Here is a 15,523-nt window from a genome sequence, read left to right as displayed (position 1 = left end):
AGTTTACCGACTCCTGGTGCCGGTAAAGATGCCCGGGTTCAAGCCGTGCGACGCCTGATGTCGGTCACGGATCACCACCGCCGGTGTCTCTACTGCCTTGGGGCCGACCATGATGCCTAGTCGTGCCTCGACTGCCGGGCCTCCAACAGGAGGGTAGCATTAGAGGATGTAGTGACCCCAGGCAAGGTGCCCATTGGCCCTGCCTGATACTCCCCAAAAACACCCCTAAGTCTAGTTTTCAGGTGGCTCCCTCATACCTGGAAACTAGATCTGCGACGACCAAGATGACACCCCTACAGCAAAATCCTGAAGACGACGACTGCCTTGGCCCCAGCCCTACTTGCCTGTCTCCAGCTTCGAAGAACCAGCGACCTCTGAAACCCCTGGGAGAACTGCTTTTTACAACAAAGACTCCAATCTCCTGTGGACGGCGGACCTGTCCAGAAGAAACCAACAGCAAAGACTCCGGGTCCGTGACTCATGCCCACTCTGCATCCGACGTCCACGGCACGAGTCTGAGTGGCCCAACTGCCCAGTGAAGTCCCCCCACTGTCAGCACCCCCCCCCCCCCCCCAGCGACCAGGACTCTGAATCCAGCATTGCCCAACCTCTCCTACAACAGAGTGAATCTGAAAGGTCCCCCACCACAACCAGCCCAGTCAGAAGATTTCCAACATCAAAAGGCACCTCTCCACCGGGCTTTGGTGAGCTCGGCCAGTGGTGCCCCTGTGACCTCAACACCTCAAGTTACCGGTGCTGTCGCTGGTGTTCTGCCTGGGCCCTCAAGGTCGAACCCTGCAGCCTGTTTCCAAAAGATAAGAAACTCTATTGGATTGCATTAGGCGCCCAATGCTGTGTTTGCACGCTGCACCCAGCCGCCCCTGTGCCTCTGGTGGTGTACGTTTGGTGCTGCATTGTGTACCCTCCCCTGTGTTGGTCCTAACACACAAAGCTTGGCCCCTGCAACCTTTTCACTTCCCTGCAAGCAGCGTGGCCCCCAAGAACTCCCAGTCTCTATTAAAACGCATTGCGCCGAACCCCGATTTTGACCTCTGCACTCGGCCACCCCCTTGCCGCTTGCGGTGCAGTGATGGTACTTAATTACTTACTCCTTATCCATTGCTGACCTTTGGTCCTGAAGACTGGAACCATTAGTTGCGTACTTACCGGATTATCCTCAAAACTGTTTTCCCCATAGGATACCATTGAACTGTTCTGAAAATATTTTAAGTGTCAAGTTTTCAAAGTGGAAAGTATTTTTAATGAAAATCTGTCGTGACTGTGTTAGCTGCTTACCTGAAAGCCACTAACCTGACAAGAAGACAGCAGGGACGATGTTCGAAGAAAAGGTCCTTCTTCCCGATAGCGCGGCTTCCCCCAGAGAGGAGACAACTACCCTGGGAACTGGCGCCCCACCGGGAGAGAAGGGAGTGAAGAGACTGGGTCTTGAAGACAGTGCGATGGAAATCTTCTGACGAGCCTCTGATGTGCCGGGGAATCGGGGAAGGATGGCACCAACTAGAAGGGAGCACAGGCAGGCATCAGAGATAGTGAACGTCCCCCGGCCTGCAATGCCTACTACCCTCTTTCGTAAGGACCCCAATCAGTTCCCCACGCAGCTTACCTCAAGGAGTGGGGGAAAGGAGGTTGAAGTCCCTTGGATACCAATGTACTCAAGGAAGTGTAATAGTTAAGTGACAGGAATGACCTGGTACGGGTGCTGGCCCAGACGTGTAGTCCTCAACTGAAGTCTTCCCAGCTTGTACGCTGTTCAATCCACAGCGTGTATCTACGGTTCCAAGTTTCCTCAAGTGAGTCACCGCTGTTATCGGCACAGCGTGAATGTACGGCTCCTACTGTCGAGCGGTGAGGGTTCTTTCCGCGAAGTGTTTGGGAAGCTGCACTACGCGTTTTCAAGCACGCGTTATGGGCCTAAGTACCTAGTAACAAAAACGGGCACGCTCTGTTCTCCCAGGGAAAGTTTACAGGAGAGGAACCAAGGGTCTCGTGCTCCCGAGGAGCCCTACCTGATCCTATGGAGATGTCGTCTCGAGTGAAGCAAGCGCCCGACCTCCGGCGGGGAAACACCTTCCGCCTGGCGCTATCCTGGACTGAAAGAATTCTCGGCAAGCAGCTTGATCGCAGGGTGTATCTGGAACGTCGTTTTCACGCCCGACCTCCGGCGGGGAAGCACCGTCCGCCTGGCGTGCTGGAAACGGAAAAGGATTGTCAAGCACCGCTTCCTGGACTGGGTGGGGCTTATATAGCCGCCCAATCAGCAGACGCGCGATTTCATGAGCCGAGAACTAGGGAAACGGGGCGCTGTGGGAAATGTAGTTTTGTAACCGGTTGTCAGACAGCCGTGAGAAATACAGGCCATGACAAAATCGTACTTACCTTATTGCGATGATCTTGGTCTTAAAATAAAGTACAAACAAAGTATATATTTCTAAAATTAGTCTGGATCTCCTTCTTGAGCTGTGTGTCCATTATTTATTTTTATTTTTTTATAAAAACCTTTATTTTCAAAAGTCTGGACACAGCTATTCAGCCGACAACCCGGAGGTTCGGCAGCTTCGATAAAGAGGAACAGAGACGCGTCCACAGTACAATGAAGGAGGAGTGCAAAGATTCCATTTTTTAAATAAACACAAAACACACAACAACCCCCAGCAAGGCAAGAACACTGAATGCCCATGGTGATAGCCCCCCAGGGGAGGCAGGACCCCAATCATCTACCATTTACAGTACTGTGAAAAAAGGAAGAAGGGGGACAGCAGAGGCCAAAGAAGTCCATTAACCATATTGAGCTGGAAAGAAGGCTAGGAGGAAAGCTGTTCCTCGGGGGGGATCCAAATCAGGGGCGAGACAAATTCCCCCCCTGTATTGATTCCACCGCCCCCAGATGGCGTGCCACTTCCGAGGGCGGCCTCTAGCGCAATATACCGTCTTCTCCCTTAGCATACTCCAATCCATATTTTCTTTCCACGCGGTCAATGTGGGGGGCCCCACGGATCCCCACAATCGCGCTATGTCTCTCTTAGCGACCATGTTACCCAGAGTCACCCATTGGGTCTGCGCCGCATTATGATCAGTGGGCCCCCAGACATTCAGGAGACAACACCGCGCTTCCGGCTGCATAGCAATGCCCGTCACCTCCCCCATCACTGCATGGATTCTCCTCCAGAATTCCGTGATGACACCACATTCCCAAATGATATGCAGGAAAGTACCCACCATACCACATCCCCTCCTGCATAGGCCGTCCTCCGAGAATCCCATGTGAACCAGCCTTGGCCCCGTCACATACACTCGATGCAGTATTTTAAGCTGCACCAGCCTCAGACGCGACGGGATCGCAACCTCCTTAGGAGAGGAAACAGCAGACTGCCAATCCTCGTCATCCAACTCAAGGCCATCCCTAGACCACTGGTCCCTCAACCCCAGAAGCATATCCGCCCGGACGTTGATCAGTTTCTTATAGATAAGCGAGATCGTGCTCTCGGGCATATGGCCATCAAGGACCCGGTCCTCCAAAGGAGAGGACTCAGGCACCTTCTCACCCTCTATGAGGACTGATCGGAGGGCGTGACGCACCTGAATATAGCGGAAAAACTCAGATGGCCCCAGCTCATACTCCTTCTGCAACTCTTCAAAGGACTTCACCCTCCCCTTAATCAGGACATCTCCGACCCTGGAGATGCCGATCAAGTCCCATTTGTCAAAGCCTTTTGTGTGCCTAAGCCTACCCAGTCTCTCAGATTCAAACAGCGGGGTAGCGAGGGTGAGCCTATCCTTCCAGCCCAGCGAGTCAGTTGCCATCTTCCACACACGCACCGCCACACCAGTGGGCCCCGTGAGGGACGAGTCCAGGGACCGCGAATACAACGCCCTGTAATAGTTACCACCACGCAGCAACCACCTGTCCATGGCATACCCAGGGCTGAGGGCAGGGCCATAAAACCCATGATTAATCGCACTCAGCTGGGTGGCCCAATAGTACCGTCGGATGTCTGGAAGCGCAATACCCCCGTTGTACCATGGAAGCGTCAACTTTGCAATAGCTATTCGCGGCCGCCCGTCCCACAGCAACGTTCGTTGGAGGCCTTCGACCTCCCGAAAGTAGTTGGCCGGTACCCAATCCAAAGTATTCTGCAGTGCGTAGAGGAACCGGGGAAGAGACATCATTTTGAACAGGGCCGCGCGCCCAACGAGGGAGAGCGGCAGCCTCCGCCAGCCCTCCACATCCCGCCTCAGGCGCGCTAGGGGGGGGAGCAGGTTCCTCTCATATCGCACGGCAGAGTCCATGGAGATAATGATCCCCAGATACACGAAGCCCTGCTGAGCAACCTGGATCGAACAAGTTCGAGGGATCGGTGGAACCTCGCCACTAAGAACATATAAATACGATTTACTCCAGTTGATGACGAGACCCGAGTTCCTACCGAAAGATGTGAGTACGTCACAGACCACTATAAGTGATTTCTTGGGTGAGGCAAGATACAATAGGATATCATCAGCATAGAGCGATATACGGTCCTCGTGTTCAGGCGACCATCTAAGTCCCCGTATATCCGGGTGCCAGCGTATCCACACAGCTAGCGGCTCAAGGGCGAGGGCAAACAACAATGGCGACAGGGGACAACCTTGCCGAGTACCCCTCCCAAGCTGAAACGGAGTCGACGCCCGGCCATTTACCACCACACTCGCAAGAGGGCCCTCATACAGCAACCTCACCCAGCTCACAAAACCGTGGCCAAAGCCGAACTTGGTCAACACGGCCCACAAATATGCCCATTCCACCGTGTCAAAGGCCATCGTGGCGTCGAGAGACGCCACAATAGCTGGTTCACGCAGCGTGCCCGCCCTGGCGATTACACCATGAAGGCGCCGAAGATTTAACGCTGTGTTACGGTGCGGGATGAATCCGGATTGATCCGGGTGGACCAAGTCACCGAGTACCCTAATCAACCGGGCCGCCAGGATTTTAGCCAGAATTTTCGGCTCTGCGTTAAGGAGTGAGATAGGCCTATATGAGGCGCACTTATCTCTGGGTTTGCCCTCTTTGTGTATAACCACAATCGTCGCCAGTCGCTGATCCAACGGGAGGGCCCCACTCCCCCGCGCCTCCACGAACATGGCGCGCAGGTGAGGGGCAACCCTATCCGGAAACAGCTTGTACAGGTTGACCGGCAAGCCGTTCGGACCCGAGGCCTTGCCCGAGTTCAACGCGCGGATAGCCCCCGCCACCTCATCGACCGTTATGTCACCATCTAGATCGTCCCTATCTATATCAGAGAGGCAGGGCAATGCGATATCACGCAGGAGGTCATGCGAGTCCTCGGGCGGCCTGTCCGACACTGAGGCATAAACCATACGGAAATAGTCCGAGAAACACTGCACAATCCTCTCAGGTTCCACAATCACCTCTCCCCCCCTCTCCCGTCAACTCCTGCACTACTCTATTGACCCGTTCTTTTTTGTCCAGCCAAGCCAGGAGTTTCCCGGCCTTGTCACCAACATCATACAGGCGGCCCTGCTGTTCCCTACCGAGGGTCTTAGCGGCATTCGTCACCAGGTCCTTATACTCGGATTGCTTCAAGCACAGCTCATGCAGTGAGGCCTCTGTAACCTCCTCCTCCAGCGCTCCCTCCAAAGCCGCGATCTCCTCCTCAACCTGCAAAACCTCGCCATCTCTCCGCCGCTTGGCAGCCACTACAAGGGAGAGGGCTTCCCCTCGCAGCACGGTCTTAAATGCTTCCCACAGCGACACTGCCGAGTCCACGGATCCCTAATTGTCCTTGAAGAAGTTATCTACTGTCTTTACCAGCGCGCTGCGCATCTTGGGGTCTCGGAAGTACCAAGGGTTGATAGGGGCCACCCTTCCCCCTCCCTCTCGACCCAGATCCAGCCTGACCCACACCGGCGAATGGTCAGATATACCACGCGCCATGTGCCTGGCCTCAGACACCAATGAGGCATGCGCAGCCAGAGTGAGTATGTAGTCAATCCTGGAAAGGCTACCATGCGCCCCGGAGTGGAAAGTGTATTGGCTCTGTGTGGGGTGCCGGAGCCTCCAGCAGTCTATCAGGCCAAGCGTATCTAGAAAGTCTGGAAGCCACTTCTGAGCCCCCCCCTATTTTTTCGGTGCAGGTATCTATCCAGTAGGCCGGAGCCAACAGCGTTGAAATCACCTCCCACTACAAGCATACCCCCCGGGAGATCCAGCAGGGCCCTACCCAGATCTGTGAACGGGGAGGCCTGCAGGGCCGGCGGGACATAAACCGAAACTAAAACCAAAGTTCTTCCTTCCCACCGCCCCGCCACCGCCACAAACCTCCCCCTATCATCAACAATGGTGGAATCCACCTCAAATGGTAGCGAGGCTCTGACTAGGATGCCCACACCCCTGGACCCAGAGGAGAATCCCGAATGAGCTATGAGTTTATAACCCTTCCTATTCAGGGCATAGCACGTATTACCTATATGATGCGTCTCCTGCAGCAGGGCAACATCCGGCAATGACCGTTTCAAGAATTGCAAAACAATCCCACGCTTAATGCGATCCCCCAAACCATTAACATTCCAGCTTATAACACTTAAGCCCCTACCCCCCATCCCCAAACGTAAAGAGGCCCACCCCACACCCGAAGAGCCACCATGGAACAGTCCTGAAAATAATCACTATGCCTTGCGGAAACAAACCCCCCAGCAACAAACCCAAAATCCCGGAAACCCCCCCACCCTGCACCCCTGCTGCAGCTTACAAAGCCCCCCCAACTTGCAGTGTGCCTGTCGCCCTACCAAACCCAAAATCTACAAAAAGTACCCTAAGGGAGGAAAGAGCTCCCCTCGTCCTCCCACAACCTCCGTATTTACTGCAAGTCATTATCTAAAGTCAGTCCGAGTCCGCCCGGTTCCGAAGACATCAACCTTGTTCATCCCGGCCACTGTCCCCGTCTACGGCAGTGTCCTCTTCCGTGCGTCGTCGAGGCAGAGCGTCCAGCCATTCATCCGCCATGGCAGGCGACTCAAAGAAGAATGTTCGGTCTTCAAACACCACACGTAGTCTGGCAGGGAAGAGCATGGCGTATTTCAGTTCCCTCTCCCGAAGCCTCCTCTTCACCACCAGGAAGCCCTGCCGCTGCCTCTGCACCTGCTGGGTGAAGTCAGGATAGAAATTCACCGACGCGTTCTGAAAGGGGACCGGGCCCGTTACCCTCGAGGCCTGCAGGATAGCGTCCCGGTCTCGAAAATGAAAGAGCCGGGCAACGATCGGCCTCGGTGTGGCTCCCACCTTGGGCCGCCCACCCGGCACTCTATGGGCCCGCTCAACTGCGAAGAACTTCCCTAGACCCTTAGGCTGCAGATGATTGAGCACCAAGTCCTCCACGAGCAGGTCCACTGAAGTCTCGTCCGAGGACTCCGGGACCCCGATAACGCGCACGTTGTTGCGCCTGGCCCGGCTCTCGAAGTCCTCCAGCCGACGGGCGGCGAGATCACTCTCGGTCCGCAACTTACGGACCTCGGTCTGCAGGTCCGAGACATCATCGGCGAGGCCCGTGGTCTTGATGTCCAGGGATTTGACCCGTTCATTTGTTTTGCCCAAATCCGCGCGGATCAGATTAACATCCACCAAGATGGTATCCACTTTGTGCGCCAGGGCATCAAACTGTCTCCCAATCGAAGTCTGCAGCCCGTCGAGTGCACCCATGACATCCTGCAGTGAGAGCTCCGGGGCCAAGGGTGAGGCAGTCTTCTGTGTGTCCGGGGACTGGCTCGGTGCACCCGGTGACCCCTTCTGCTGGGCATAGCGGTCCATGTTATTGGCTTGAGTGTAGGCTCCCCGCCTGGTGGCCTTGGGCTTCGGCCGGTCCACCTCTGCTTTGCCCGACATGGTGGGCTCAAGCAAGTTGGTCCAAACAGGACTGCCCTCTCTCAGCGAGAGAGATCAGGAGTGCTCCGTCTTACGATGAGTCGCCAGTTCGGCATGCAGAGCGTCCGAATGATAATAAAGCAGACGCGAGCACTCCCTGGGCTGGGCAGACAAAGGGCGAGAAAGTGAAAGTGAAAGGATAGGGACCTCCGTCCGGCAGTTCACACCTCGCCTGGCCGCTGTTGTTCAATTAGAGGTCGGGCATCCTGCCAACTCGAGCCCCTGGCATCCCTCGGAGATGGGCCTCAATCTTCCGCCATGCATAACTCCGGTTCCCGGTGGGCGATTCGACCTCGGGTGGCATCGATCGCCTCCCTGACAAGTCATCTACACGATGCCATGCATACAAACAGGATTATATACAGGATAGACGACGGAGGGCACGAGGGTCTCGGGAGCTCAAAGCTCACGCGGCCATCTTGGTCAAGCGCTAGGCTCCTCCCCCCGTGTGTGTCCATTATTGATCACTGTTGTGTTATAAATGTCTTACACTCCTATGTTAGGCCCAAGGCTGCTCGCACACACTACCACTAATAGAGCGCTTTGGGTTTTACTTTGAGCCCTGTACACTTTTGGGGAACCCCTGGACTCTGTGCACAGTATTACTACCTAGTGGCAATATCCTATACAGAGCCAGCTTCCTACAACCATGATACGCAGTCTGCAATGGCAGTCAGCATGCAATTTGTATGGAGGTCCCTTAGGGTGGCATAATACATGCTGCTGCTTTTAGGGGCCCTCTTTGGTACCCATGCCCTACGTATCAGGGGTACCACTTACTAAGGACATACAGGGGTGCCAAAATGTGTGCCAATTGTGTTACAATTAGACCATTTTACCTTGTTTTAGGGAAAGAGAACTGGCACAGGGGCCTGGTAGCAGGGACCCAGTGCACATCAGTCGAAAAGCAGTGACAAAAAGGGGCACTTTCCTACACATACCCACCAACAGAACATACCTCCTTTTTATAACATAGGTACTACAAATAGAATGCACTTTCCAGCTGTGACATTTGCGTAATGTGACCTGCTGCTGGGCTTTTATGTGTATGTCATTGTTTTTGGAAGGCTGTTAATGAAAGACCTGTGAATGTTTTCAGTATTCCTCATAAGTCATTTGAAATGTGGTGCCAAATTGTTATTTTGTTTTAGGACTGTTGTCTTGTGTTTGACTCTTCTTGACAACTTTCTTCTTGCTTTACCATTTCTTTTTCACTTTTCTTTCCTTCCTTGTTCCTTATTTTCTTATATTTTTTCCCCAGATAAATGTTCTTCTTCAGGCCTTTATCTCACAGTTGAAGCTGGAGGGTTTTGCTCTGATGGCTGACATGGTGTATGTCACACAGGTGAGTGAAATTGACTGAAAGAAGGGAGATTTCTGAAAGAGCCTTATATATGAGGACCTAGCTTTTGAGGATGATGTAGCACCTTCCGAGTAGGTTCTGGAAGTAGTGGTCCTAGTGCTGTTGACCAGGGTGCTCCATCTCAGATCTTTCTGTTGTATGAGAGTCCTGACTGGAAAGGAAGCAGCTTGCTCTTGGGTTGGTCTAGACTATGTGCCCCTGGAGAGTTGAGAGCTTCCTCTAAAACCCGACTTGTTCTCTGTAGCTCTTAGTTCTGTTCTCTTGACTAAGGTTCTACAGTGAGGTCGTAGGTTTGGAACTATCTTTGGGAATGGTGTAGGAAATGGTTTGTGGCTGGAGAGAAGGGAGCTCACTTGGAGTAGATTCAGCAGTGAAAGTGCCTGGGCTCAAGAGGAGGATCTCAATTGTTACATTAGAACATGTACTCCAATTATTTCTTTGGGGTAGAACTACTACACCTGACAAAACATAGATAGAATATGGTTTGTCAAATTGTAAATTTATTTTGAAATTGGGACTGATAAACAGTACCTTTCATCAGCTTGGTGGTAATTTACTGCAGGATCCGGGCGTTGGAGACGGGGGGCCATGAGTTGGTCATTGCACAAAACACGGTGCCTTCAAATAAAGGCTCAAGTCCATTGACAGCAAGTGCATTCTTTAAACTGGCATCAAGTCATAGTCTCAATCTTGCATTCTTACAGGCACTGTAGCATCTACATAAAGCTATATGATAAAAGGCTTGGCACCAGAGAAAAGAAAAGCAAAGCTTAATTTGAGAATTATGAATGTTTGTAAACTATTCCTCAAACATATGGTTGACTTAGAATTTTCTAATCGTAGAATCCTCCGCTTGTGAATAATCCTCAGGCATCAGACTAAGCTAAAAACTCAAAAGCAGCTCTTTGTTGGCATCTTTCTGTGCCCAAAGTGATGATGGAGCCCCCTTTCTTTCTGCCACTTCAGACTCTGATTCCAAAATTCTACCCCTTTAGTCTGACTAGCTTTTCTTGGCCTTTTTCCCCCCAAAAAATGCAAGGGAGATTTCCTCTCCAAAAGCAACAGGATTTAAACCTTGTAGAGACTACCGTAAACAGATGACTTTAACAGATCCTCGCATGGTATGCCTTTTGGTGTGTGGTTTCGGAACACAACTCGAGGGTTTGCGATGACTGCACCCAGATGAATCCGAAGGCCATGAAGCTCTACGTCGCAAAACACCTTAAGATTCCACACCAACATCGGTCGAAGTTGAAAGGAAGGTTGCTGTCTTCCTTCTGAAGTTGTTCCCACTGCAGATATTTATCTCAGTGGAGCTCTTCGGGTCACTCGAAGTCGAAACACAAAAAGTCCAAGCGTTAATTGTCCCCTTCCCGCCACTTTCGATTGCCAGGGAGAGTATGAGGCTGTCCACGTGCCACCTTACCTGGTCTCACTTCTGCGGAGCAGATTTCAAACCTGGTCTCAATGCACCCTGAATTTCCAGGTTTCACTTCTGGTTCTACCCCATGCCAGCTCTTTCGACATAGATACCGTAGATGCCAGAGGAATGATCCACAACCTATATTGATCTGCACTGCGAGTCGACCACAGCTGAGGCAGCACTCCAAACCCAATGGAGCGCACCCCTTTGGAAATCCTTCTAACTCAAACATACTGTCCCTACCACAGCTGTGCAAGTGCATTGCATCAAATATTTGGCCCAGATTCAGATGCAACCAGAATTATGATGAAGGGGGCAAATTTGTACCACAATATGATGAAGACCATTGGTATGTGCCCCTAATGAACATCTCCTGCCCTTAATGAAGCCCTTATAGATCCTTTCTTGGGCACATGGGAAAATCATGTTCTGGTCCTCCGAACAATAGACTGGTCATTCGTCACCATATATCAACTCTGAGTGATCCTGAATTTCTCACGCAGCTCGCAACTGCAGAGAGCTTTGTGGTGAGGGAGTCTACCATCACAGTAAACCCTAGCCCCTTCCCTACCAGCTTCTAAACTATACCCCGTCCCAACATCCATCACTCTGGTCCACCGACTGTGTATCCAAACAGACCTGTGGCAAGCACCTGTTTTCTTCTGCCAACCTTGCCTAACGATTAGTTAACGCTGTCACCTGGGTTGCTATACCTATGCACTGTGGGACATAATTGGTCAGATCTTACCGGCAGTCCCGAATGACATACGGACATCTTTAACCCAAAACATTCTGGTTGGCTGAAATGCTGAGCAATTTGTTATCCGATCTGGCCTGGACCAGACAGATTACTTGGGTTGGGCAGTCAGCTGGAGTTTGGTGCGCCATACCTGGATGAGGTTTATGGGCATTTCAGAGGATGTCCAGGCATCCCTAATGGATATGCCGTTTGCTGGCTTTTGCCTCTTTGGTGAGAACACTGCAAGAGTATTTCAGAGAGTCCTGTAGCTTCTCTCTAAATCTCTCTGCACATGCCAGACAGTTTCCCCTAACAAAGCTGTCCCTTTTAAGGGGTAGGCCAGGGGCTTGAAAGTCCCTCAGTGTCCGACCCCGCCATTGGCACTGCAAACGTCTTGGCCTTTTCGAGGCAGAGGTTACAGCTCCCACATACAAAGTACTCACTAGTGACCCTTAGTTGTTTACAAAAGGGGTGTTGGTGGTGACATTACACCCTTGGAGGTTTGGTCTTCTAGTCTGCCCTTGCTTCGACGACTCAATCAATCAATCAATCAATCACTGCATTTGTAAAGCGCGCTACATACCCGAGAGGGTCTCAAGGTGCTGGGGAGGGGGGGTGCTACTGGTCGAAGAGCCAGGTCTTGAGGAGTCTTCTGAAGGCCAGCAGGTCCTGGGTCTGTTGTAGGATGGTGGGGAGAGTGTTCCAGGTCTTGGCGGCGAGGTAGGAGAAGGATCTGCCGCCGGCGGTGGTTTTCGCATGCGAGGGACTGTGGCGAGGGCGAGGTTGGCTGAGCGGAGGCTTCGGGTGGGGGTGTGGAAGCTGAGTCGGTTGTTGAGGTAGGTGGGTCCGGTGTTGTGCAGTGCTTTGTGTGCGTGGATCAGGAGCTTGAAGGTGATCCTTTTGTTGACGGGGAGCCAGTGCAGGCCTCTCAGGTGGAGTGTGATGTGGCTGCGGCGGGGGACGTCGAGGATGAGTCGGGCCGAGGCGTTCTGGATGCGTTGGAGTCGTCTCAGGAGCTTGTTTGTAGTTTCTGAGTAGAGGGCGTTCCCGTAGTCGAGTCTGTTGGTGATGAGGGCCTGGGTAACAGTTTTTCTCGTGTTGAGGGGGATCCATTTGAAGATCCTGCGGAGCATACGGAGGGTGTTGAAGCAGGACGCGGAGACGGCGTTGACTTGCCTGGTCATGGAGAGAGTGGAGTCGAGGATGACCCCCAGGTTGCGTGCGTGGTCTGTGGGTTCCGGGGCTGTGCCTAGTGACGTGGGCCACCAAGAGTCGTCCCAGGCTGATGGGGTGGGTCCGAGAATGAGGACCTCTGTCTTTTCTGAGTTCAGCTTCAGTCGGCTGTCCTTCATCCAGTCGGCTACGGCCTTCATTCCTCTGTGGAGGTTAGCTTTGGGGTGTGGGGATCTTCGGTGAGGGATATGATCAGCTGGGTGTCGTCGGCGTAGGAGATGATGTTGAAGTTGTGTTGTCGTGCGACGTGGGCGAGGAGGGCCATGTAGATATTGAACAGCGTCGGGCTGAGGGAGGATCCCTGTGGGACGCCGCAGATGATCTCGGTGGTTTTGGAGCGGATGGGTGGGAGGCGGACGCTCTGGGTTCTGCCGGAGAGGAAGGATGTGGTCCAGGCCAGGGCCTTCTCTTGGATACCGGCATCATGGAGGCGTGCTGATAGGGTGCGGTGGCAGACCGTGTCAAAGGCTGCTGATAGGTCCAGGAGGATGAAGGCGGCTGTTTCTCCTTTGTCCATCAGGGTCCGGATGTCGTCAGTGGCGGCGATGAGGGCAGTCTCGGTGCTGTGGTTGCTGCGAAAACCGGATTGAGAAGGGTCCAGGATGTTGTTAACTTCGAGGTAGCGGGTCAGCTGTTTGTTGACAATCTTCTCGGTCGGCTGTTGAAGGCACTCTCACCCCCATGCAGTCTTAGACTACCTCCAGATAACAGAGAACCTTAAAACATTTTTATGGTTCACTATCAATGTGTAGGGAGCTGGCTCTTCATGTGATATATCAATAATGTGATATACCGTGTAAAGAGGCCAGGGAGTTCCTTACTATTAGACAGGGGCTTGCTATGCATCCCCAAAATTCTCTATTAGGGGGTTGAGTGGTCGACCATTTTAGGAAGCTGGCTCTGTATATACTATACCAAAATGAGGTATAGTTTGCTCAGAGTCCAGTGGAACCCCAAAGTTAGGCAGAGGTAAAAGTAGATAGCACCTTACTCTCTATTCGTGGTAATGTGGGCGAGCAGTAAGGCTTTATTAGGGGATACTGTTAAGCATTTGTTGTACACACTCAATCTGCAAATGATGTCACACACTCAAAGACTTCTCAGACCAATTTTGTCTGTATTAAAGTATTGTTAAGCTATTTTATCTCTAAAACCAAGCCAAGCCTGGCACTGGTTAAGTGAAATAAATGCTTTGCAAAATATTATGCAGTGTTTACAAGTGAATGCAAGTTCAAATGCAGTTGTTTGAAATCCAGGTAAGTCAAGGTATTGAAATACTGTTCGGATTACGTTTTAGTTACTTTTTAGATGACTTTTTAAGTGACTTTTTCCACTCAGTTTGATATACCTAGATATCACACTGGGACATTTCCTAGAGGAAAGGTAAGTAAAATCAGTTTTGCACAATTGTAATTTTTCAGGTTTCCATACAATTCAACTCCACACTTGAAACATTTTTCAGAGGAAAACAGTCAATAGGTTCCTATGGAGAGAAATGAAGGTAACGGTTACCAAGTAAGTACTCGGTCTTTGGGCTTGAGTTTCTGGGGTTAGAACAAGGGATCCCCCAGTGTCAGGGATGCACTCTTGTTACACCCTCAGCGGCACTAGGGCGGCCTGGTGCAGAGTGTTGAGGCCCAATGTTATCCAATGGGGGATAGGGGGCCTCCAGTTGGTGGCTGCTCGCGTGCAGGCCACAAGGTTGTGGGAGCAAAGCGCCTAGGGTTTAGGTCCGTGCAAATAGGGAACCAAATTAGCACCAAAGGTGCACCCTTTGCGGCACTTGGGCGGCTGGGTGCAGGGTGCTGTTTTGAGGTTGGGTGCCCTGTTGTTTTTAATGGAGAACCTCCGGTTACAAGAAACACTGCAGGCTCGGGGACGAGGATATTCTGGGTGCGACCACCACTTCGAGGGGTAAGTTGGGATGTCTTGGGTTGGGTAGGCACCGTTGGTTTGGGCACACAGGGCCGTGGGGCGTCGGGTGCAGGGGTGCCTTGAGATGTCAGAAAGTCTTACCGGCTCTGGTCGTGGTAGAGGGGATCCTCTGGATTGAGACTGCAGGCGTCGACTGGAGGCTGGTCAGGAGTGGCCGGATCTCTGGTCAGGATCGCCGGTATGACCTCCTCGTGGTGTTTTTCCACTCGAGCTCGGGCCGGGTTTGGCGGGTGCATAGTGGGCTGGATTCGCTGTATCTGGCTGGAGCCAGAAGCTGCAGTTTGAACAAGTCCGGTGTTCACAGGAGAAGCAGTCTTGGAAGTGAAGGCAGGCAGGTCCTCCGGGGTTTTTGAGGTTGCTGGCTGCAGGACACACCGGGATTTCACAGGAGCAGGTTCGAGGGGTCAAGTCAGTGGGCGTCGTCCTCTTTTTAGCTCTGCTCGGCTCTTCGTCCTTCTTCTTATCTTCTTTTCTTGTTGTTGCTGGATCTGAGGAAGGAAGGTTCAGGGTGCCCCTAAATACTAAATTTAGGGGCGTTACAGGTAGGTAAAGTGCAGGGACCAATGGGTCCCTTCCCTGATGTGGGTATACCCCCTATTCTGTCACTCTCCAGTGGGAGGGGGGCTGGAGCCTGTCCCTGGTTGGCTGGGTCCCCCTATCCTCAAGATGGCGGGGACTCGAGGTTGTGCTTCACCTCGCCTCCCCCACCTTAGGGGTGGAGTTGGCAGAGGTGGGTACACCTCTCTTCCTCACTTGTTTTTTCCCACCGATTCCCCCGCCCAAAGTGGGAGGTAGAACCAGTGGGGACCAGTTGAAGAAAGCAGCAAATGGTCTGGAGAGGCTCACAAAGGCGGCATGATCCCTGCCCATCCGGGGGGAGGAGGCTTGTCACCT

At 52.5% G+C, this 15,523-nt stretch overlaps 1 protein-coding gene across 1 annotated transcript in view; it reads left to right on the top strand.

Moving 5' to 3' along the window:
- Positions 1-15,523, top strand: part of SNRNP200 (small nuclear ribonucleoprotein U5 subunit 200) — a 468,968-nt gene that overhangs the window by 254,818 nt on the left and 198,627 nt on the right. The window contains exon 24 of the mRNA XM_085634342.1: positions 9,198-9,281. Coding sequence (XP_085490468.1) covers positions 9,198-9,281 — 84 coding nt within the window. The remainder of the gene's footprint in view (positions 1-9,197; positions 9,282-15,523) is intronic.

This window comes from Triturus cristatus, chromosome 11 (genome assembly GCF_964204655.1).
Source record: "Triturus cristatus chromosome 11, aTriCri1.1, whole genome shotgun sequence".
NCBI lineage: Eukaryota > Metazoa > Chordata > Amphibia > Caudata > Salamandridae > Triturus > Triturus cristatus.
Note: the sequence above shows the minus strand (reverse complement) of the source record. Positions and strands in the feature narration are given on the sequence as shown.